Consider the following 25,578-nt stretch of genomic DNA (forward strand, 5'->3'; position numbering starts at 1 on the left):
TTTCCAGTATACACCCTTCCCCCGCAAATGATATTGTTTGTACAGATGAACAAAGTAATTTATTGGAAAGTATACAGATTGAAGCTGCACGAATATTTACTGGTCTTAGACGAAACTCATCTAAACAATACCTATATCAGGAATTAGGCTGGGAAACACTCAAGAAACGTAGAAATAACCATAAATTAATATTATTGTTCAAAATATTAAACAATTATACCCCTGAATACTTATCTAATATTGTTGGTGAATGTTTCCCCCCACATAATGCCTACAATCTTCGTAACAATTTCATCTATCGCACTCCTGTTGCAAGAACAACATCTTACTTCAATAGTTTTATACCATCTATAATTTTATAGTGGAACGATCTACCTCAAAATAAAAAAATCTAACTACAGTTACAGCATTTAAGAACAGCCTCAAAAATATTAATAATAAAAAAATGAATATGCATAAATTATTTAACCATGGCAAAAGATTAGAAAATATCTGGCATTGTCAGTTGAGAAATAACAGTAGTAACTAAAATGCTGACCTTTACTCACACCACCTTATTGCTTCTCCACTAAGTCAGAAGTGCTTTCTTGAAGCGGAAGACTCTAAACATTATTTCTTACACTGTCCATTGTATGCCTCCCAAAGAAAATCTCTATTTGATTATATAAACGACAATTCCATACCAATCATTATTAAGAATCTACTTTTTGGAAGTGATAAACTAACATTTCAAAATAACTTACTATTATTTGATAAAATTCATTTTTACATAAAAAGTACAAACAGATTTAAGTAAGTCAATGGGTAAAATTGTACACATTGTAAAAAAATGTATTAAAATGGGTACCACTGACTTTCCTTACACTCCCTTCTTTTTATTTTTTTATTGCTTATTTGTTCTCCCCTTCCCCCTCCCCCCCCCCCCCCCCCAAAAAAAAACCTTTCCATTTATTTCTACTCTGTTATCAATTTTTGTTTTGTTTTTATTACATGTTTTTTCTTTTCTTTCTCATTTTTTCTCTACACTACATATACTTTTTTTTTAAATTTTCAACCTTAGCAATTAACCATTATTTTTCTATTTTTTTTACTTTCATTTTCCTATCATAAGCTATTTGTTTTGTTTATTTTTTTTGCACTGTACCTCCTTCTAATGCTATTTATAATATTAATCTATTATACAAAATTCATTTGCAATATATTATGTATATATATCTTATATAAAATTATATAATTACTCATGTTATACCTTGACTACTGGAGAGAACATAAATAGGCATTATGCCTGCTGTTCAATCCATTTCAATGTATCTATATACTTGAATAAGATACTTCTTAAATTAATGATATAGTTTCCTTGTTCTGTCAGCATTTGGAAGTCATTGTGGATTTGTATTTATAATGTTAATTATTTTAGATTACTTAGAAATCGCTTAAAATGATTCAATCATCTGCTTTAAGGCTGCAGTACAATGTACGTCCCTACGGAAGGGTACGTTGCTGGTGAATCATATACAATGTATTTATTATAACTGAAAAGAATTGAATGCCATAAAAATGTAAATATGAGGAATAAAAATTTTGCGGCTCATGATCAATATTAACCACGCAGCAGTTTTATGCATTCATAAACGTTTTTATTTGTGATTCTTTATAGGACAAGAAATATCGCTATAATGAATATGATTAAAATATTATTAATAAAATAATTATAATACGATTTAGTAACATTACTTGACTTATATATCCTAAATAGGTATCAATGGACACAGTAAATATCATTTTATTACGCAATAGTATAGACATTTTACATCAAGTCACATGTTTGAACATTTTTTGACATTAAAAATCGTTCAAAATTATAAAGAAGAAAAATATTGTGTGCGTTTGAAATATACAAGTACGAGAACGCAATATGGCATACATTTGTATATCTCTCAACAATAAAACTGAATAAAGGATCATCTAATAATGAACGTTTACCACCATTTACTGCCCATTTTCTTCGATAGTTTCCATTCCCAGTTTCCCAATCTCTTTATATAACACCTCTTTTCTTCTTTCTTTCAAGTTTTTTAAAATATCATTTCTGACTTTTTCTTCCTTTCTTTTCTGTTTTCATTCCTTGAACGATTGCCTTGGCAACCAAAGCCCCGTTATCATGAAGATACAAGGCGGGCCACACAACGAACTGCACCTGGTCGCCGCTTTTGGTGAAAGACCGCATGGTTTCCGATTTGAACTCGCTTCCGGTGAACTGCCACTCCATACACATGGGCGGGTCCTGAATGACCATCAGCCAGGACAGTTCAGCACATTTAAGTATGTACTTTTTACAAGCCTCGATTACTTCCGGTCCAAGTTGTTCCGGATTCCTCTCCGGTAAATTCTCCAAGTAGTGCTGCGTGTATATTTCAAAATTAAAGATGCATGAATGAAAAAAATTAAGATTAAACCAAACGTACAATTAGCATGACAAAAATATCATATCATATTATATATATATATATATATATATATATATATATATATATATATATATATATATATATATATATATATATATATCAAAACCATTTTTATTATACCAGTACAAAGGCCTAAGAATGAATTGCCGATTAAGGTTCACCGATTCATTATGTAGTGGGTCTCCTTGACTTATCTAATTTGTCTGGGGAAAAGGCAGATTTACGTTACGAATAAAAAAATTCCGGATAATTTAGAGTTATCGAACACAGCTGAGGAAATATTAAACTGATCTGATATTTACCTCTCCTACGCATTGAAGAACAGACTCCGAACAATGCTGCCGCCGAAAATCTTTGATCTCCTTTAATAATGCTGCTGGAACTTTAGGTTTATGCTTAAAACACGAAAAAGTACACAATACAGTATGGATAAAATAGCATTACATCGTTAGGTTTGTGAACCTCAAAACAGCCTTTACATTCTGTATGACACAATTCCAAAAATACGGATACTTTTATTACATTTTTTTTTCTATTTAGAAATTTTAACAATTCAGTAATCCACACCAAGACCTCTCCTAAATATTGCCTTTGTTCTTTTTAATTTCCCCAGGTGAACGAGGAAACATAAGACTTTTCCATTCATTCCGATGTCCAACTGTTCTTCCGTGATATATATTGATAAGTTTAATTCTCTTTACATAATTTTGACAAAAATTGCAGAAAAAGACTACTCAGGGTTTTTTTTTTTTTTTAAAGAAGAATGTCCTTGAAAAAAAATCCCCAAGTTTTTCAAAATTATTTTTTACATGTAAATAAAGCGTGCATATTTTTTACTTTGATTTTAACTGTACTTGGAGTTATTAACAGTCTTGACATGTTATCCATATGTTCTGTGGCATCTCTTTTGCACATTTGGAATATTTCCTGTAAAACAAATGAAACTCAATAAAAGATTGATCAACCTTGATTTTTCTCGAGAAAACATTTTACAGATTATAGACTGATTTAATACACGTGTATCTCTCTGTCCTAAAATATTTGACAAAGAATTTTAAAAAAATTGATGTACCACCGATTATGGTACTAAATAAGTCGATAATTACATGTATATACTAAGTTTAACCCAAATTCATCATAATTCACAAGATACCTACTGTAAGAATACTAAGTAGCAGCTGCACATCTTTTTCTTCATCATAATTGGTTTCCGTGGCTTTACGTAATTTCTCGAGGTTTTCTAGGGCGTCTGTCCACTCGTTGTCGTAGATTTCAGACGCCTTCTCTCCTAATTTGATTGGTCTATTTGGGTCGCTGAGGTCGGCAATGCCTGGGTTGTTGTCCCTAAGTCGGTTTGCAGCTACTGCACTTAGCCTAGGAACATTTTGATTAAATGTTACAATAACATCCTAGGAACATTTCAATGCCATATCAGCCTAAGAACACTTTATTGTCAATATCACAATAACAGCCGAAGAACATTTCAATGTTCTAATATCAGCCGATAGAATTTCTAATGTCATAACAGTAATCAAATGGGTAGCATCGTGGGCTTATACAGAATATTAAAAAAACGAACTAATGTCGCTAGCGGCCATGCAACTTATACAAAAATGATAAGGATCCTTTACCGAACAGAGGATATACACACTTGATCCTTTTAAGAAGAGTTGGACATTATGTACTAAAATTAATAAAATCTAAGAGTTACCTTGTTAAAGCTGCTTCTTTGTCTTTCAGGGCGGCTTCTTTAGCAGTTTTCTCTGTTGATAATTTCTTTTGTAATTGATCGATCGTTTTCTGTAGATCCTGGACGCTTTTCTTCCCTCGGATTTCCCGTCTTAACAATTGGACTTGGTTTTCTATTGTTGTCAGTGCATCCTCTACAGATTCTTCACTGTAATATTTAAACAAAAGCTCAATGACTTTATCATTCAACTGCGTAGTTCCATCAAATGAACATTTTATACCTTTTTGTTTCTTGATTCTTTTAACAACAACAAAAATAAATAAATAAAAAAAAATCCTGCGTGGACTAGGTTCTGCTAAAACTTATAACATAAGACTAAATTTGTAATCTTCATGTTTTCCCAAGTTACCAAATATTCTAGAATACAAGTAACACGTACAAGGGTTGAAATTGTATGATGTGAATGGATATGCATTAATTTTTCAAGCTGACGATCATATCAAGAATGAAAAGATATACAGCTTCGCCATATATTATTATGAGAAAAAAGCCCTGCACTCCATTTTAAAGATAATGATACGACTAATAAATTTTTTTGCTCCGATTCCAGTCAAAGGACTGTTATTATTGCAACCCCCCCCCCCCACCCCCTCGTATTGTAGATGATGCCTGGGTGATAATAAATAACGAATTATATATTAGCATATATGCTTCTTAAGATATGGATTTATAAAATTGTCCAAATATTTTCATTAGTGGAACTTTAACACTTTTCCATTTTAAAAGGGTTGTCCCAATTTTAACAAATTATATTTATAATCCATCAAAATAGTTGCATAGTACTTAATTCCATTGGTATCATTTTTTTGGCATAGGAGTTTATTACTTTTGCAAAGGAGTGCATTGCTTCTGTTTAAAGCCTGTCTGTTTTTGTATTTCAGTATTTTCCCGAAAACAGTTGTTCGTTTTGCATTAACGTATTTTACTCCCTTTCCATCGCCCGTACATTAAGCCTAACAGGTGAGCTAAACACAGAAGATTAATCTACACAGAGGTTAAATAAATCATGGACAGTGAATGCTATCAATGCATTTCTTAGCTCGATAAAGAAGATCAAACCAATATAAAACATTGGACGCAGACCAGACGGAGGACTTTCTGTGTAATTTTCCTTTAATTTATGGAAATACCTAATCCTAAACCACATTTGCCTAACTCACATATCCTTTCTAGATTTAGGCTGAAAATAGTTGGCATCATGAACGTTTGGCTGACGGAGATAGTGCACCAGGTTAAGAATAACACTAAACTATACTCATTGTATAGTTTGTAAACTTAAGACGCGATCAGTGCTGATAAGTCCTCCCACTACTGACAAGTTTTATCAGTTTATGGCAAACTAAGTACATGTATTACTGTAAGTCTTCAAATTGTAGTGTATGCATTGATTACAACGAATCTTTATTTTCTATTTATAATGGTAAAGCGACTTTAAAGCAAAATATATAAGTTTCACTTACCTTTTTAACTTCTTTGAAGGGCTTTCATAGTCTTCCGATTTGTCATGAGATTTTCGTTTCGCCATTGCAAAGCGAGTGTACTTTCGGTTTGCACAGTTTGAACAACTGTCGACAAAAACCGCTCAAGACGAAAGATTCGAGAGTTGGTTTTTTTTTTATCAAAGCGTTGTACAATTAAGTTAAAATAACAGGTTTATCACTCTATATAATGTTCCGTTTTCTGTACATTTAAAAGTACAATTAAATAAACAACTAACTATATATTTCTATGGAAGCCGATAGATGAAATTAAAATACAGTAGAACCACCTATTTATATTCTGACCTTAATATAGTATTGATGTCTTTTCGACATTCATTCTTTAATTACTTTAGGCTTAACAATCTATCAGTATTCATATTTATACAATGCATATATCATATATATGTGCAAGTGGAAAAGGAAAATAGATAATATACTTTAATTATGGTAACAAATCATCTCGTATTTTCAAATTATTATTTATATACTTTCCAAGATTAGTCATACTTTTGACATTTTTGAGCTGAAAAGTTGTACAAGTTTGAACACAAAAGGTCTTCTCTAAAAATAAGGTCTAATTTGTTTTTATAAAAAATATCATACAATGAACACACCAATATAAAATGAAATTCATCTTCCACACAATAAATATTACAATATATACATTTTTATTCAATGCAGGTGCATTTTTTGAATCACATTTGTCTATTTTAATTATTAAAAAGCTACGAATGGTTGAGATACTTAAGTTTAAAAAGTTAATACTGTAAATAGACCAATACCTTTATATCAATTATTTAATTCATAAGACTATAACATATTTTGCCCCCCAAAATATATAAAATAAAATAAAAAACTAATAAATATCAGAGTGGTATTTTGCTCCCGTATATGTGTTTTAAAATATCACCGTTTTGCTGAATGTTTGGCAAAATGCTTCAATTCGATGATTGTTTTTTATGTCAGCATCTAATATTAGAATGGGAAAAATAAGGATACAGTTTTTGTATTAAAAAGAATTTCACAAATGATCAATTCAAATATATTTTTGAGGCTGTGTATGCTCTCGCTCAATCATCACATCCAGTACCAATTCTTTCCTTGCTAATGTTCTTCCAACTCTCCTTGTTGTCATCTACATACTAGTAATTACTCTTAGAGATTTTTTTATTAGTCTTAAAATGAACACGCTGTTAATATGTTAAAATAAAGCCACATGAAAATCTCCGTTTTAAAACTTGCACTTAACAGCAATAAAACATTCAATACAATCGTTTAGAAAACAGATACAGATATTTGTGCCTTTTCCGTAAACTGTTTATCATATGATATCTTTTATAGCATCAGGGAAGAACTTTTCAATGAGATTGAATTATGTTCCCTTGGTTGTGAAGTGTTCTTCAGAATTAAATGATATAAGACATATACTGCACCAGGATATTCATTTAAAATATGGTATTTCAATATTTATCGAAAAATGGAAGATAGACACTTTTAAGCAGGTAAGGACTCTTTTGAAACCAAGGACAATATTGAGTTATTTATAAAAGGCTAATATTTGTTCTTGTTCAATCGAACAATTTTGGAACAATGTCATATGCTTCAATTTTATCTAGATCAAGAGGTATCTAATGCAATTGAATTGCATGGGCTACAGAAAAGAATATATATATATATTAGTTCGTGTAGTTAATGCATTTAAATACATGCAACATGCTAATATTCGAAGTTAGACAGATGTTTAACGGGAAAAAACACATCTTTACTTATACTTTTGTTATTAGAATGTTATGTTTAATATAGCCTTAAAATTTTATATCATTAATACATGAATCAATGTACAAAATAAATTTGAAGTGTGTTGCATCTTTATTTTAAAGACTTTTTACATTTCATTTCTCTATGATTTCAGAATGTAAGACGTAAGAAATCGTTGGACACTAAATCAACATCATCTTTCTGAAGAACTCAAACTTTCAAAAAATCCACTTGCAACTGTTAAAAAATAAAACAAATAATCACCTTAATCAATAAATATGATTTAACTGGTTCGTAAGACTAATTCAAAATATAAACAAACGGTACCTAAGAAAAACGATTTGAAAAAAAATTGAATTACTCTTCGTTTTCGGTACCAGCAGTAGCCATTGCTCTTGATCATGATGTCTTTTATCAGTTTTTATGGTTCCTTTTTAGGTTGATGCAAGTCGTTTTTTGGAGAGAGCGCGACCGTTTGTTGTTTCCAAAGAAATTGATACATGTAGATAAAAACGTTTTTCAGGCAGCATATAGATATATATATATATATATATATATATATATATATATATATATATATATATATATATATGCATTAATATAAAAACCTAGATGATACCAGCATGTGTCGTCTGCAATTATAATTAAACCTTTGATCTTGTTTTTAATGTAAAAACAGAATTCTAAAACACTTCACAAGTACTAATTCATTGTAGTACATAATTGGATAATGTGTAAAAACAAGATGAATATGTTCATTTATGTCATTGCAGTGTCAAAGGTTAAGGTACATGTATAATTATGTCGTATTCTATATCAGCTTGCATCTAAATTAAAAATATTGATACTTTTATACGTGTTAGGTTTGTACAGTTTAAACATTTATGGGTTTTTTTTATTAAAATACAACAGCCGAAGTTATGCACACTAGTATATTTATCGATTTTTAAATAATCAAGAATGGAAACAAACATGCAATTCTAAATTGTATTTAAAATGCGACCAATTTAATGATATCATCTTTTTGATTAACTTTACAAAGGAAAAATAGTACTTAATTGCATTCATCCACGATTCATTGAACCTAAATTAAAAAATCAACATCAATTGTTTTAAAAATATTGCATACAAGTATACAATGTATATCTACCAACATTTTAATAAATGATAATTTTATTACACACCTTTTTGTGAAAGAAAAAGGGTAAAGGACACGAAAACAAACAAAGAACACATATTTATGTGAATTGGATAGGATTCAAAAGCTTTAAGACTCTGTTCTATACAAGAACATATACATATACTATCATTTACGTCTGTATTCAAAAGTCTTTTAAACAAATATAACATGGCAGTATTTTGCAATTTTTGACTGATGACGTTTAATTTTAGTAAATCTGCATCAAATCAGTGAGATTTTTAAAATGTAAAAATCAAAACCCTTAATCAAATATCAGTTAATATATCCTTTCATGATAACTGCGGTAGTGTTCTCTTGGAGACGTTACGTCATGCCTCGACAAACTGTCATTTTGGCCTGCAATAGAGCAGTACTGCAGTTACTAAGAAGGAGTCTATTGCCGAAAAATGCATTTTAACGCAAATACTCTAGATCTAACAACTATATAAACGAGAAAAAATCGAGTTTCCTTTTGTGGCCATATATTTTTTTTTTACACAAAAAATCCTAAAAAACGACGGACTATATAAACGTTGATCATATATAAAGTAATTGTATATTCATCATTATATTGTTACATGAAAACATTGCTTCAATATTTAAACAATGAACGACTATGAATCTTTTTCTTTATCATCTGTAAACAATGGAGTACCTGGCGCTTATTCACTTCGAGCTGTTTTTTACTCAATATCTTTTACTTCGTCGTCATTTCCGGTACCAATAGTTGTTTTGCATAACATGTCGTTGCCTAGATTAGGATGTTAATCATATGGAACATCATTATCTTTATTGCTAATGTTTTCTGTGCTGTTGTTGCCGATAGTTGCGTTGCTGTTGTCAGTGTGTAGTTTTCCCTTTTCATTGTGCTACATTTTAGTTTTCTTCTTTGTCATCAGTTTCTGAGAGTATGGTATAAATAGATGAGTTGTTGTTCTTGGATAGCTCGTCAGTAGATTGTTTAACACCTGAACTATTATCGTCTTCACTTTCGCCGTCGTTTTTTAGATATTCGGCATCATAAGGTGCTGTGTTGATGTCACTGGAAAACATGACATTTCCTCCATCAGATTGGTTATCATCTGAAACATCATCCGATTTATTCTCATTGTCGCAAGTGATGGCGCACTGAGCATCAATAAACTTCTCGTCATTGATAAACAGTCGAGTACCCGCTTCGTTTTTACTTTTAGCTGCTACACCATTCTCAATATCTTTTTCTTCGCCATTGTTTCCTGAACAATGGACACCAACAGATGTATTGCGTAGCAAGTTGTTACATAAATTAGATTTATAATCACCATCACCATCATCATCATCATTTATATTGTTTTCTTTGTCGGTGAAATTCTTGCCTGTTGCTTTGTAGTTGTTGTCAATGAGTAGCTCCTCGTGTTCTGCAGAAGGTGGTTTTCCTTTCGGTAACTCTTCATTTTCCCCTCTGTTATCGTTTTCTAAACAGTTGGCAATGGAAAGCTTGTCGTTTGTTTGAAAACACTGTTTAACATCTGAATCATTGTCAGCTTCTCCTTCTTCTTTGTATTCCAGACGTTTGGCACCAATAAGTGCTTCCTTATTGTCACTGCTTAACTTGTCGTTTCCTTGAATATATTGCTTACAACCTGAAACATCATTTGATTTATTTACATAGTTGAGACCGCTTTGTGCAACATTTACCAATTCTTCTTTGCCATCGCTTATTGAACATTTGGTCTTAAAAGGCGCGTTGTCATTGGATATCTCCTCGTTTCGTGGATGGGATTGTTCACCATCTGAAACATAATCTGTTCTGGTTTTATTGTCGTCACTGCTAACAGTTGGAGCAATTTCAAAATTGTCGTCGTCGTCGGTGTCATCGGCACTCGAGGAACTCGACTCCTCTTCAGCTACTTCCAATTTGCTTCCTTGAACGACCCCTTTAGCCAATAGAGGTCCATCCTTATGGAAAAAGAAAGTTGGCCATACCACGAAGTGTACCAGTTTTCCAGCTTTCGTGTATGATCGCATTTTATTCGAGTCAAAAGGCGAGTTTGGTTGGTAATCGGCTTCCATGTAGATTGGGGGATCTTGAATGCGCATCATCCAGCAAAGCTCCACACATTTTTCAATGTATTCTTTGCAAGAATCATAAACCCTCTGCTTTATTTTTAATTTTTTTTGAGCTGCGAAATACTGTAATGATGAAAAAAAGTTTTAAATCAAACTAGATTATTTAAAACTAATTCAAACAATGTTAATTAAAATGGTGGTTTCTCATGAAATGGAAATTTGTGAAGTAGAATTATTGTTATGATAACAAAAATTATACATTAAAACATACCTTTTGCAACCGAGATATAGCGTGTTCTGCGTTTAATTTTCGAAAATCTTTCATTTGTTTCAGCATTTCAGAGGACATATCTTTAACACTGAGCTTTAATGCAAAACAAATAAATTCAGACAAACAATTGAACAATATCATTTGTGTACGAATGACAATTATAAATGAAACAAATATGCATTGAATATTAAGTAATAGTGTTTTTAAAAGAATAAAAATCTTTTACCACTCGTTTCTTTTGTAGTTGGTAAATAACTGGAGGCAAAACTAGTAAGTCAGAAAAAGATTCAAGGTGTGTATCGCCAAAGTCCATGCAGGTGTCAAACACATTCTATAAGTAAATATTAACATAAAAAATGATAGTTTAGAAAAAAATAAATTCAATTGAAGAGGTCTTTAGAAGATGGACAGTCTTGATATATGTAAATTATTATAAAATCAAGAAAAAAGCGACAAAAAAGGATTGACCGGGTCAACAAGTTATGAAATGGGATATAATTGATTCTTATATGTTTTGTGCTTTCTAGGCACTTGGTCTAAGGATGCACCAGTTACGCTACTATTTCTTAAAGAAATTTGTGAAATCGGTTTTAAAAAACTACCCACGAAATAAATATACCCCATCATTTAAGTTTTTGACAGAGTGGACATCGAGTCACCATTTGAAATGAGATTTACTTACAGTGGTTTTAGTTTTTAAAGCTTCCATGGAATCCATTAAAACAGTAAGCAGTATATACAAACGACCATTTATGTGATTATTCTGTTCAAGACCATTGGCATGCTCAGGTTGTGTTTAATCGCTTACGTTTGAATATCTCAAGGTATGGACATATATATCTGTGCATTTAAAAATCTTATTTATCATGATATATGTTACATTTAGACTTAATACAAATCGGAGATACTACTGAAGTTTTGTAACAGGACATTTGTATAACTGAATTTTGTGATTAACAACAAAAGAAACTAGATGCTGTCATTAGACAGTAATACCCGCACCATGTGTTTGCTCCTAAATAACACTGTTTTGTACCAGTTTAATTAAAAATGAAGGCTACATGCAAACTCCGGTAATACATTTAAAAATTATAATTTTCATAACTGAAGGGTGAGATCCCTGCCCATATGATAATACACATCGTGACATGAGCAGCACTTTATGTGCAATTTGGGGTAGACCTGTTTGCAGTGAATTTTCAGTTAATCAATAATCTTAACATTTTATGTCATAGGAAGTATAATGGTCTATATAATTATTACAAACAAAATTAAAAATTAAATTATGCCCCCTCCCCGTGGCGGTTGCCGGTTTTAGATTTGCTTCTGTGTGCCTACAGGAACATCATCGTGTGCACAGATTTAGAGAAGGGGTGGGAGTGAGGGGTCCAGACCCCCCCCCTCCCCATGAAAATTCGTAAATTACCAAAAATACACCTTGGACCCCAATGCTCTTACAGACATGTAAACGCTCTAACCCATTGCGCTACAATGTTAGGTAACATTATTTGGTGGGTAAATATTTAATCAATATTCAACATACTTTATTGTTTATCTCAATAAGAAGTATACATGTACATCACAATATGCAGGTGTCCTGCACCACCTTAAAGCTGTTATTTACCTAATAAAATAGTGCAAGTGGATTTGAAGAATAGGTCATAAAAATACATGCATGTTACAAATGACTGATCTTTGTCTGAAGTTATGTACACAACACAGGTTTGCATGTCTCATTAGCGGGTACTAGTTTTACCCAGATGGGTTCACGTGTATACATGTACATACATGGGTGTTGCTAAAACGCGGAACGGAAAACGGAACGGAAGGAAAACGGAAAATCTTATCTAATGTTATTTAACTCATAGATTTGTTAAGTATGCTAAAACGATATACTTTATGTACCTTTTTAATTTTTTTTGAAAGATTAGCAATATTAGATTATTTATTCAAGAATATTTATTTCCTCAAAATTAACAGTACATGCATTGACCACTATATTCTGTCCCAAAATATCCTCGATTCACTTTTTGCTGTATATTTATATATACCTCAGGGTTCAAGCGATTCTCTTTTAGAAGCATTAAACATTCTCATTATTCTTTCTTTAAAACGTCCTCTCTAGCTTATCAGCTGGTATAAATACACGGCTAAAAATAAAGAAGTCTACGGGGTTTTGCATTTTAACAGACCCGGATGATAGTGTTGAAAAATTGTGCAAGGTCTTCTGAGTGACTTCCAAATGGAGAAAAGATGTCAACATTTTCCATTATAAATCGTCCAAATGTGCTGCATGAATATTTTGGGATCGACAGACTATAGTCCCAATATATAATCGGAAAATCAAACCAGGCAACGTCTAGAGCTCTCTATTCGGATCATATGTATATAGCTGCTGGAATAAACAACTGCATGCTTTGTAATGCAAACGTAAACAAAATTGCATTGCTAAAAATACTAGTTTCACAAATTACTAGTTTCACAAATTACCGGGTATTTTAATGTTTACTGTATTTCAATTTTTTAATGTCGTCAGTCCTACAGTTTTTTTCTTCCATCTCAATGATACTGTATCGTCTGTATGATAAAAGATCGTCTAGAACACCGAAAATTCAATTTTGATGTAAGTATATACATGTACATCATATTTGAAAATAATATAAAAATACTCAAAACACGCATAAAACGCTTTCACTAACTGCGTACGTTACGCTAATATGCCAGCAATACCATATAAGAGAAATAAGTAAAAAGTTATAGCTAATTTGCTCGTTTAATCATGTTAATGTTTCACAATTCGTATACATTTGATTTTTCCGTTTCGTACTCAACTAAAGCCGAATGAATACAATGCTATAATTGATAGACATTCATATGAATATTAATAAGATAGCAACATGTTGATAATCATTCATTAGATATAAATAAAAGATACAAAGTAAATCGTTTCTGGCCAGTCTATACCCTTTTTAAGCGATAAACGTGATGATATTTTCCATTCCGTTCCGTTTTCCGTTCCACGTTTTAGCAACACCCATACATACATGTCTCATTGTCTGTGTTTTCCGTATGCAGAAAAGGATTACGGTAGTTAAGATCAGCTAAAGGAATTCATTATTGTGTTTTAATTGGATTATCATTATGATGTTGACCAATTTAGGTAAGCATAATACATGTAGTAGCAGTAGCACAATATAATAAGATGCCAGCATGGGATTCCTGCCAGCATACATACACATGTATATAAGTTCTACTTTCACTTTCTAAATGTAATCTCCCTTTGGCAGCATACTGTATCATCATCTTTTAATATTTAAATAAGCTTATCATCGTTACCTATCCTATCGCATTTGTAAAGTTTCTGTCATTTTAGTTGCAAAAGTTATTTTTTTCATTTGTCAGACTGCATGCACTGTTGAGTTGACCCCATATTGACCCTGTATAAACAATTTCTTATTAAATTTGTGTATTACATATGTAAGTAAGTGTAGACACTTATATTTTTTATATGAGTAATAATAGGAAGGAAGGAGTATTTCTTTCTTAATGTATTATAATGCATCAAATACAATGTAGGTCATGACCTTATGGGACTGTTCTGACCCCACGAAACAGGAAAATACAAAATATCTTCTAAAGTCATTATGATGCATCAACTGGTGTAAAGTACATTAATGACCCCCAGGTGTTGTCTTTAACCCCCCCCCCCCCCCTTTTTTAAGAATAACATTTTTTACCAGTTTATAAAAGTTTTTAGACACCCAAATTATATTTTGATTTTAATAGATTATTCGACAAGGAAGGGGGGGGGGGGGGGGGGGGGGGGGGGGGGGGGAGAGAGAACAGTTTATACTTGAGTTTGTTTGGGAGTGGGGGTTCCAAGTCATATATTTGACAATTTTTTAATGTAATTTAAAATAAGACTAAGCCATACTACAGTCATGAACATGAATAGTATAGAACAAAACACAAACTAATACATGTACATGTATATATACATAGGAAGTATTACAAAACAGATGATTGATCTATATCTGGGTTCTTAAATTGAATCATATATCATGCACATATTATATTATTGTTTCTTTGTTCAAGGCATTTAAGATGGTATGTAGGTCATGATCCCAAGTGCTCTTCCTGAAATTATCAAATATCATAAAAAACATTGAGATCACCACCTTAATCCAAAGATATTATTCCTCCTTAGGTCATGCAGGCGCATCAGATCATTATGGCATGTAAGTCATGACCCTAAGGGGTCATCCTGACCCCCTTAGAATCAGAAATTGTCAATTATCTTTAAATTATTGATGTTTGATGATCCTATCTCTATTTAATCTTTATTAATTATTAAGTCTCCTGAATGAAGTTTGGAGACTTATTGTTTTTGTACGGTTCTTAATACATGTATATATTCTTCATCTTCTTTCCCGCTCTGAACTTGTTTCTCAGAGATGGCTGAACATAATTGTACAAAACTCTAGGATATGATAGGCCTGCAAATCTAGTTGTGCACCCTGGTTTGATTTTTCTCATTTTGGGTTACACAACCACTTTTCGGGGGGGGGGGGGGGGGGGGGAGGGGGTGTCAAAAGGGTGTGGGGTCTAACATTGAACCTTGTAGGAAGAATCATAGACTCTATTGTAAATGGTAACTTGAAAACGGACAAAGATAGTAATATAGGGTTTTCATAATCATATATTGGCTGTTACTGGCAATATATAGGGTTTATTAGATCTGACCCCTGGGGTCATCCCCACCCCCCAGGAATTTGAAATTACCATATATCTCAGAAACTGTTATAATCATGACCCCTAAACCATATATATTCATGTTTCTGATGTCAAGGGGCATCAAATGTTATGTAGGTCATGGGCCCTGTGGGTGGTCCTGACGCCCTCAAACAGCAAGTCCCTTAATATCTTCAAAACAGTTGAGATCCCCACCCTTAAACCATATATATTCTTGTTCCTTGTGTCAAGGGGCATCAAACGGTATGTAGGTCATGGGCCCCGGGGGTGGTCATGACCCCCCTTGAACAGGAAGTGCACGAATATCTCGAAAACGGTTGAGATCCCCACCCCTTAACCATATATATTCTTGTTCCTTAAAGGGCATCAAAAGGTATGTACCGGTAGGTAATGCGCCTCAGGGTTAAATTTAATTTTTCAAAACCGTAATGCACATCTATGGAACAGTTCCTTTCATATCCCGAGATATGATGTGTCTATCCATTAAATCATAAAAGGAGTTCTAGGATCTATGTTTTTTTTAAAGTGATAAACGTCAATTTTCTGCTACATTTTGACTCCCGGGATGAAATTTAAATTTTGAAAACCTTACTGCACATCTATAGAACAGTTCCTTTCATATCCCAAGATATGATTGTCTATCCATTAAATCATAAGAGGAGCTCTTGGATCAATGTTTGTTTTTTTAGTGATAAACGTCAATTTTCTGCTACTATTTGACTCCCAGGATGAAATTTAAATTTTTAAAACCTTATTGCACATCTATAGGACAGCCCCAATTATATCCCAAGAGATGACATAGCTACTCCAAAAGTTGTAAGAGGAGTTCTGGGAACCATATTTTTTTTGCCAAAAAACGTCATTTTTTGTTGCCCACTGATCCCCTTAATTAAAAAAAAAATTCTGGAACCTGATCATGCCTCAATATGACACCCCCAATCATATTCTAGAAGATCATTTGGCTACTGCTTAAAAAAAATGACGTTTTTTAAACCAGTTTTTTTGTAAAAAAACGTCATTTTTTAGCCATTAAATGACCCCCAGGACAAAATTGAAAATTCCGAAACCTTATTGCGCATCTATAGGATACCCTAAAACATATTCCAAAAGATGATTTGTCTACTTTTGAAAATGTAGGAGGAGTTCGAGGAAGAAGGTTTTTTGTGAAAAAACGTCATTTTTTACCAATTATTTGACCCCCAGGACTAACAGAGAATTTTTGAAACCTTTTTACAAAACAACATGATACCCCAAATCAAACTCCAAGAGTTCAGTTTGCTGGTTTATAAGATGTAAGAGCAGTTTGAGAAAGTAAAACGTGACAGACGGACGGACGGACGGACGGACGGACGGACAGACGGACGGACGGAACAGGGTAACAACAATATACCCGAACTTTCTTTAGAAAGTGCGGGTATAATGAACCCACTTTGATTATTTTCAACAAGATCTTAATTCCTTTATCCTCTTGGATATCAAGGTTTTCAAGGTTTTCCATGGCATTGGTCCATTCGTTGTCATACAGCTCAGAGACTTTCTCTGCTAACTTCAACGGACGGTTAGGGTCGCTAAGGTCTGTTATTTCAGGATTTTGATCCTGAGGTCTGTGTTCACTTATTCTGCATGATAGAGATTAAACAATTCACATTTGTAGTGAAAGATGCCTAGTCAAAAATTAGTTAATGTTAAAATACAATTTAATTACAAAGAAAGCTTCATACCTATTTAAGGACACACGAGACGTTCCTCAATTTTACATAATTTTTCTTGATATTTTATTCTTTATATATTAATATTTAAATCTGTTAATTTCTAAAAATTCAGGGTACATTACCAGGCTCTTTTCGGAGCTAGAATATTTCGAATTTTTCTTAAAATAGCATGCAAAATGCATTTGAATGCTTATAAATAAATAAAAAAAGAACCATATAACATAAACAAAATAATTATAAAATTACTAATGGAGATCTTCACAATTTGTAAATAGGGAAACAAGTTAGAAAAAATGGAAGATAGGTGCGTCTGACCTTAAAGCATGTTCCTTCTCTTTCTTTTCTTCTGTCAATTTCATATGTAATTTGTCAATCGTATTTCTATGCATTTGAAGGCTGAATTTAGCCTGGTAACATTTCTGGTGCAACATATGTATTTGTGCCCCCAGGCGGTTTATCTCCTGATCTCTTTCATTTATGGCTAAAATCAGGTTTCTAAAGAAACAAGACACAAAAACGATTTTTGTAATATATCAAAGTTAAAGCAATGGATCTAGGAAAATGTTTTTTAATATTTCAAAGTTGCTTGAAAGACATTATTAAACATGCAATAAATTGGATTTATTATTACATAAATTGATTTATATGAAATTCTCGTAACACAGCGTTTTAAAATCATTTTTATAGTCCTACTATACCCTTGAGTTTGTTTGGCCTCACTAAGAGTATTTTTCAATTGTTCTGATTCTTTTTTGAACCTGAAAAGGAGAAATCGAAACAATAAAAATGGTTTAAAAACATATAGTAAAATTTCATACTGTGGCGTTGTGGATTATAAAAATAATAATTCAAAGATGTTATACATCTTTATACATGCTGAACTTTGTACCCTTCTGGGGTCCTATTAATGGTCAGTAGGTCACGGTCTGAACTTAATAAAAACTTCACTACACAAAGGAGGTTTGTTTGAAATGTTGGCATTGCTAGTGGAATTGTTCCTTAGTTTAAGATTTTATATGAAGGACATCCACCTTACCTCGATATTTTAAAAAAAAATATTTTGTTAAAAACCATTATGATTGCACACACAAGTACTCTGAAGTTGACATATAAAAAATGCTTGAGTTTCTGATAGACAACATCTATGTAGTTTTTTAGAAATCAAGTCTTCCAACAATCTGTTATAATTCCCATGGGTACATGTACCAATTGTGCCCCATTGTTAGCAGACCTGTTTTTGTATTCTTATGAAGCAGAATATATTCAAAAACGGTTACGTGAAAAAAAAATCACTCGCTGTGGCCTTCAACTGAACATAAAGGTATATCGACGACGTATTATCGATTAACAATTGTTATTTCCATTCTTACGTCAACTCGATATATCCAAGTGAACTTGAAATAAAAGGTACCACAGTATCTTCGTCATCTTTTTCATATTTGGATATTTTACTGGAAATGGACATTGATGGTAACCTAACAACAAAACTTTATGATAAACTTTTCTATAGTTCACTTTTCTTACTTATGTAGCAATATACCTTCATCACCTGCATGTGGTGTTTTTGTCTCTCAGTTAATTCGATACGCAAGGGCATGCTCTTCGTATGAACAGTTTCTAAGGCGAGGCAAGCTACTGATAAACAAGTTGATAAAACAAGACTATCAACAGTCTCGTTTTAAGTCATCCTTTTGTAAGTTCTAAGGCCGATACTACGACTTTGTCAGCAAATAGAATCTTCCACTGGGTCGCATGCTGACTGAAGTTTTTCATACTCATTGTTAGACCATAATTAATCACCAAATAGTCTACGGGCTTTTACGGGTTTTCCCCCCGATTACGACAAAGAGCACACAGCGGGTGTGACCGGTGTCGTATAATTTAAGGTCCGCCCTGTAAAATGGTCCGGGGCGGACCCTAAATGTTAACATTAAAGGTCCGGCCGGACCATTTTACAGGGCGGACCTTAAATTATACGACACCGGTCAGCAGAGGATGCTTACTCCTCCTAGGCACCTGATCCTACCTCTATCTTTTTTTTTAGGTCCTCTGTTGTTGCTCTGCTTTGAATTTGTATTTAGTTTTATAGATTTTTGGAATTGTTGACAGTTTGTTATTGTCATATTTTCATTTTTTGATCATCTTAAAAAGCTGTGAAAAATACAGAATCATTTCGATTTAGTTATTCATATTTCTTTTTAATTATACTTTGTGGAAGAAGTTAACCTGATGTTTCAATAAAGGATATCGAAGGATGTCTTTTTCTCTCTGTATCTGTGTTGTTTCATTCAATCTTTGAGAAAAATTTTTAAAAGATAGATTAACTGAATTTATTGGATGCTCTGAAGACTTTTTACTAGCCATTCTGACGTATTTTAGTGATAATTTATATACTTTGAAAACAAAAAAACTTATTTCATATTTCCATTTTGTTTTAAATTCTAGTATATTACTTTGCATTAGTGTCTATTTTTGAGTTACTAGATACATGTATTTAACTTATATGTGCATGTGGGTTTAAAATATAAAAAAGCAACATATATATTGTTTCATTATAATTTTGTTAATTTAATAGACAGAGTTGATATTATTTAAGATGAAATTTATCAAATCACTGAAATTTGTTATTATTTCATGCTTTAAAAGTTCATTTTCGTGTTTCATATTTCATACTTTCATATGTGTAGTGTGCTTGTATTAAACTGATTTTTGAAAATTACTAGAAACCATTTTCAGTCTTTACAAATGAGCCATATATCACATTGTTTATCATAAAAACGATCCCCAATGTTTCGATTAACATAACGGCGTGACTTCAAGAAAAGACATGAATTTCTTTCAAGAACTTTCAGAAGGATGGACAATAAACAGCTGGTGATCAGAAAAGCCCAATAAAAATGAAAAAGTTAAATTCGAAAGCAATCGTGACTATGCTCCTAGAAATTAAATTCAAGCAGAGAAAGGGTATTTCAAAGAAAAGGTATTTCTTAATGGTATTTCATTATTTACCTGTTTTTCTCAGTTTTGAGTTTTTCCCTATCCTCCTCTAGGTGTCCAAGCTTACAGTTTAATGCTTTTATTTCATCAATGTCTTTCTCTCTCTGTCTTTGAGTTTTTTCATTTAACCTTTGAGAAAGATTTTCAACAGAAGTTCAATCATTAGTAAACTGAATCTACAGGATGCTCTGAAGACTTATACTTAAAATTTTGGTGTATTTTAGTGATATGATCTTATCTTTGTGTTGTCTGTTTTCATAAAATCAAATTTTAAAAATGACCAGTAATTTATTTCCAATATTAACAAATGGGCTATATACTACATTGTTTACCGAAGCAACAATCCCTGTTATTATAATTTTATTTTAAATACTGAAAGAGGTTAGACGCAGTTTATAATCCGTTCTTTTACTCTCAGCCCTAGCAACATTCTTAGCAACGGGTTACACTATATAAATAGTGCCTGTTTGGGAGGGTAACAGTTGAAATTGACACCCCGAGAAAACCATTGTCAACCGACGCGAAGCGGAGGTTGACAATGGTTTTTAAGGGTGTTATACTGAATGTCTTAATTTTTAAGAAAATTTTACTGCTTTTATATAGGAATAACGTGAATTCTACAGCGAACCGTACGCGTATAATTTTCGCGCCTGTAACAATTTGTAATGTTACCCGTTGCTAAGTGCGTTGCTAACGCTGAGGGTAATAGAACGGATTATGAACTGCGTCTTAACCAATCAGATTTGAGTATTTAACTTGAGTATAACAAAAAGATTTCTTACATGCGCGTAATAATGCGCCTACGGATTGTCGTAGAATTAACATCATTCATAAAGAGTCAGTTACTAGTATGCGTTTGAAATGCTGTGAATAAATTATACAAAACAAAAGCAGTAAATTTTTCCTCAAAATTAAGACAAACAGTATAATAAAATAAATAATACCTGCTTGGGAGAGTAACAGATGAGTTGAAATTGACAACCCTCGAAAACCATTGTCATCCTCCGTTTTGCGTCGGTGGAAAATGGTTTTCTCGGTGGAGTCAATCACCCTCCCAAAAGGCACTAATTATATAATGTAATCTAATAAGCTTAAGAGCGTTACTAACTACCAATAACAATGCCTTACAAATTCATTTACAAATTTGCTTCCCCTATAGTCTAAAAATTATGAAAATCATTATCTTAAAACTGTTAATTTGGCTTAAAATAGTACAGCATATAAAATTGAATAAGAAATATTGTGAGGTAGCTGACGATAGTAATACAGAACAAAGTCTGTACAGAAAAGCTCATTCCCAATTTTACAATCAGCCCAGGAAATTTTACAAATAGTACCCATTAAAAAGTTTACTTTTGAATACTTCCATTTATCTATACTTTACCTTATGTACTCATTTTCAAGTTTTTCTTTCGCACCATTGACACCTTGTAATTCAGATTCTAAACTTTCCATCCGATTAATAAGTGTGTTGTTTTCATCTTCTAGTTTTCTTCTCTTCTCTTCACTTTTTCCCAGGTCAGTAACTATTCTCTTTCTTTCAAAGATCAAACTTGTGTTTTCTCTTTCAAGAACTATTTGTGCATTTTCAGTCTTTTGAAGGTCAGTTTTTAGCTTTTTCATATAATCTTTCTGTTGTTGTAAATCATTTTCTAGCCTATAAAAGCGTTGAAACTAAATATTCATAAAATTAATCTTACTTCAAAATGGCATTTCCACTTTTGGCAAAATTGCTAATTACAGGTAAATAAGATGAACAGGGAAATATTCTTCTTGCAGTAAAGTCCTTTAACACATTTTTTTTTTCAGTTTTATCAGATCGCATTTAATAAAAAAAATGTAAATATCATTAAAATAACTTGATATTAAATATATTATTCGCAGGACACCCATAATCATGCATGATTTACGGAAGAGTATCAGTGCCACGTTTGTCTTTTAAATTTCAACTTAAAGTTGGAAATTTTATCTTTAATCTTTAAGCTTGAAAATAATTTTCCGCCTCAATTTTGGGATTTCCAACTTTAAAGTTGATTTCTCCAGCTTTTATCTTTAAAATATGAAATTTAACGTTGGATTTTCAACTTTATAATTGAATTTTAATATAGCGATATCCTACTGAAATCTTGGAATTTACAACTTAAACGTTTCTTTTTTACGAAGTTTTAAAGTTGAAATTGTCAACTTTAGAACGGCATATGTCAACTTTTATTGAGGAAGTTCTAACTTTAAATTTGGAATTTCAACCTTTAAAGTTGTATTTATAAACTTTTATCTTTAAATTTCAACATTTAAGCATGAAATATTTTATTTTAATTTGGAATTTCCTAATTCATTATTCGAATTTTAAACTCCTATTTTCTCATCATATATGAATTATACTATGATAAGTTTCTTATTTTGAGATTTGTCTTTCAATAAGTTATCTTTTTTATCGGTATGTAGATAATTGCACAATCAAGATATAATTATTTACAAATTACTCATCTTTGTTATGATTTTAATTGCATCTTTTTGTGTGTTTTTTTTTACATTTAATGAACGACACCCGCTTATTTCACTTATATAGATGACATTAAATTAGGGTTAACGTTATTTGATATCTGTTACTGTATACACGTATATGGCTTAAAGTGGCATGGCCATGATTTTGGTCAAATTCTATTTTTCTGTTTTCATTATTTATAATGCTTTAGAAATGCAAAATGAAATTTGAGAGTCAATCGTAGAGTTATAACCAAGATACTGAGCTCACAATTCTTTGTTATGTAAACAAGGCTCGTGTCCTGTTTTTGTCTACATAGGTTAAGAAAAAAATCTTTTTCAAAATGATTTGTCTATCATTGTATATCAAAAGCTTTGTTTACATTCCGAAGAATTGTAAGCTCTGCAACTCCCTTGTAACTCAACGCATGACACTCAAAGATAGGTTGCCTGTTAAAAATGCCTTATTGAAGCATTTTAAACATTAAAATCGGAAAAAGTAATTTTTGACAAAAATCGTGACCATGTCCCTTCAATCTCAGTCAAATGAAAACGTCTGATACATACAAATAATAACTATTAGATTAAAGCACAGCTTGTCCGTGTTATAATCATTATAGGGAGCGTGGGGTATGTGGGCTCACTCAAAAATGTGCTCAGCTTCGAGGGTAATGGAGAGGTTGACCACAAACCCCATGCTTACAAATATTTCGTCCCCAGCTGCGCCACTATAATGTTTATCGAATAAGTACTATACCCTGTCCCGAGTTTTTGGTTCCATTAGTTTTCGCTTGACATTTCGATAATCATAAATACCTTTGTGCTCAAACGGCCAGATTATCTGTTTTGAAACGCCCCCTCTAACACTTCAGGCTTCAATACACAACCCAAAGTAGAAAGGGAAAATGCTGCGACGTATTCCGAGTAAGTTTCGAAAGGTAAAAAGTTGTAAAACATTTACCATTATAAATCTCCTTAAGAATTTTGTTTTCGTTCCTGTGAAGTTCTATGATTGAAAAATGATAATGTGTCAATGAGGATGCCTCGGATATTTTCCCTTTTATTGTTTTCAATTGTATTTCTTCCATATGTATGTGTATTTTTTTAAAATTACAACTCAGCAAAAAGGAATGGAAGCAATAACTTCGGACAAACTATAGCTATTTTATAGCATTAGAACAAGTTTTATTACGATTTCAATTCTTGTTACGATTTCTCCAAGGTGCATTTTCTCCTGGAGAACCGCAACCTAATTTGTGGGTACGTAGATCCTGACCAACCAATTCCATGTTAACAATACTAGAATGCGTCTATAAATGTTTTAGAACAAATATTTCGCAAAACATAAATAATTAGTATTGACTAAAGACAGAAGAAAATACCTTGTTACAGCTGCTTCTTTGTCTTTCAGAGCGGTTTCTTTAGCCGTTTGTTCTGCTGATAAATTTTGTTGTAAATGATCAATTGTTTTCTGAAGATTCTGAACGAATTTTTGACCTTGGATTTCCCTTCGTCTCAGAAATTGGATCTGTTTTTCTATAGTTGTTAGTACATTTTCTAAAGATTCCTCACTGGAATATTCAAACAATAGGTCTATGGACTTCACCATTGCGTAATTCTCAAGATAATGTCATATTCTTTTTTGTAAATTAAGAGGAACATTTTAAGAAAATTGATTTTGGCCGTAGTCGACAAAGTGTTTTAACTAACTGAAAAATAAAATAGATGTGTTTTACGTGAAGATCAAGAATCGTCTTTTGACATACAAACCATCTACACTATTTCACTTTACGGGGCTAGTGATAGGGTTTAAACGAAAGACTATCATAGAAGCTCTGTGGTTTCGATAAGAGGAATTAGATATGTTTTCCCTAATCATTACTTTTCAGAGATTATAGTTTAATTGAATTTAAAAATACATCATTAACCTGCAAAGTTATTTCAAATGTACTACGTCCTGTCGTCAGTCAGTGTATTTGTCAAAATCGTCCACCCTCGGCAGATTTGCGATCGTTAATCAGTGTCTGGTGGGTGACATTTAAGAAAAAAGCCACCTAAAACCCCAGTCACTAAAACGAACAACGACAGACAACGATATTTTAGGCAAATATAGGATTCCTGAGGCAATGGGGGTTTATCAACTGCAGGTGTCACTACAGTTTTTCACTGAAGGTTCAAAACATGGCTGAGGCAAAATAATTCCCGAATTTTCCTTTGATTTTGGCGCGTTTCCGCTCGAGAAAGGAGGTGATTTTTTTATGAGATGAAAAACAATGTGTAAAAGGTCTAACTATCCTAGTTTTGTAATAATGCGAGGTCATTTGAATTTTTGATGCGTGTTGTTTCCGGAGGGGGGTGAAAAGGTCCGGGTTTGATTTTCAAGCACATGTGTAACTTCGAGGTAAACAAAGTCTCGCGCCTTGCTGGATGCACGTGTATATTTTACTAGAAAATTGTAAATGAAGCGTTGTTTGAAAAGATATCGAGAGGAATTTTTCCATAAGTTCGTTTTGAATTTTTAAAGGGGCATGGTCACGATTTTGGTCGAAAATTATTTTTTCGATTTTAGTGTTTACAACGCTTCAGTAAGGCATTTTTAATAGGCAACAAAAATTTGGGTGTCATTTGTTGAGTTAAAGCGAGTTATAGAGCTGACAATTCTTCGTTATGTAAACA

General features: G+C 32.4%; 2 protein-coding genes across 5 annotated transcripts in view; both read right to left on the reverse strand.

Annotated features, from left to right (window-relative positions):
• Positions 1-1,767: 1,767 nt before the first annotated feature.
• LOC105336326 (uncharacterized) lies at positions 1,768-5,838 on the reverse strand. Its single transcript, XM_011440583.4, has 6 exons — positions 5,679-5,838; positions 4,180-4,365; positions 3,626-3,842; positions 3,306-3,395; positions 2,771-2,863; positions 1,768-2,401 (listed from the first exon to the last, which is right to left on the reverse strand). The coding sequence occupies exons 1-6, from the start codon at positions 5,741-5,743 to the stop codon at positions 2,084-2,086; spliced, it is 969 nt and encodes a 322-aa protein (XP_011438885.3). The 5' UTR covers positions 5,744-5,838; the 3' UTR covers positions 1,768-2,083.
• A 2,545-nt stretch (positions 5,839-8,383) lies between these two features.
• Positions 8,384-25,578, reverse strand: part of LOC105330295 (uncharacterized protein MCAP_0864) — a 42,465-nt gene continuing 25,270 nt past the window's right edge. Inside the window, exons 4-12 of one of the 4 annotated variants that reach the window (XM_066075021.1) lie at positions 24,285-24,473; positions 21,803-22,075; positions 20,431-20,547; positions 18,120-18,179; positions 17,737-17,916; positions 17,139-17,328; positions 11,184-11,288; positions 10,958-11,050; positions 8,385-10,809 (exon numbers count right to left, since the gene is read on the reverse strand). In XM_066075021.1, the coding sequence (XP_065931093.1) occupies positions 9,514-10,809; positions 10,958-11,050; positions 11,184-11,288; positions 17,139-17,328; positions 17,737-17,916; positions 18,120-18,179; positions 20,431-20,547; positions 21,803-22,075; positions 24,285-24,473 (2,503 nt within the window). In that variant the 3' untranslated portion in view covers positions 8,385-9,513. Of the gene's footprint in view, positions 10,810-10,957; positions 11,051-11,183; positions 11,289-17,138; positions 17,329-17,736; positions 17,917-18,119; positions 18,180-20,430; positions 20,548-21,802; positions 22,076-24,284; positions 24,474-25,578 lie in introns of all 4 variants that reach the window. The other 3 variants (XM_066075024.1, XM_066075023.1, XM_066075022.1) reach the window with 3 other exon arrangements.

Source organism: Magallana gigas, chromosome 2, assembly GCF_963853765.1.
Source record: "Magallana gigas chromosome 2, xbMagGiga1.1, whole genome shotgun sequence".
Taxonomy (NCBI): domain Eukaryota; kingdom Metazoa; phylum Mollusca; class Bivalvia; order Ostreida; family Ostreidae; genus Magallana; species Magallana gigas.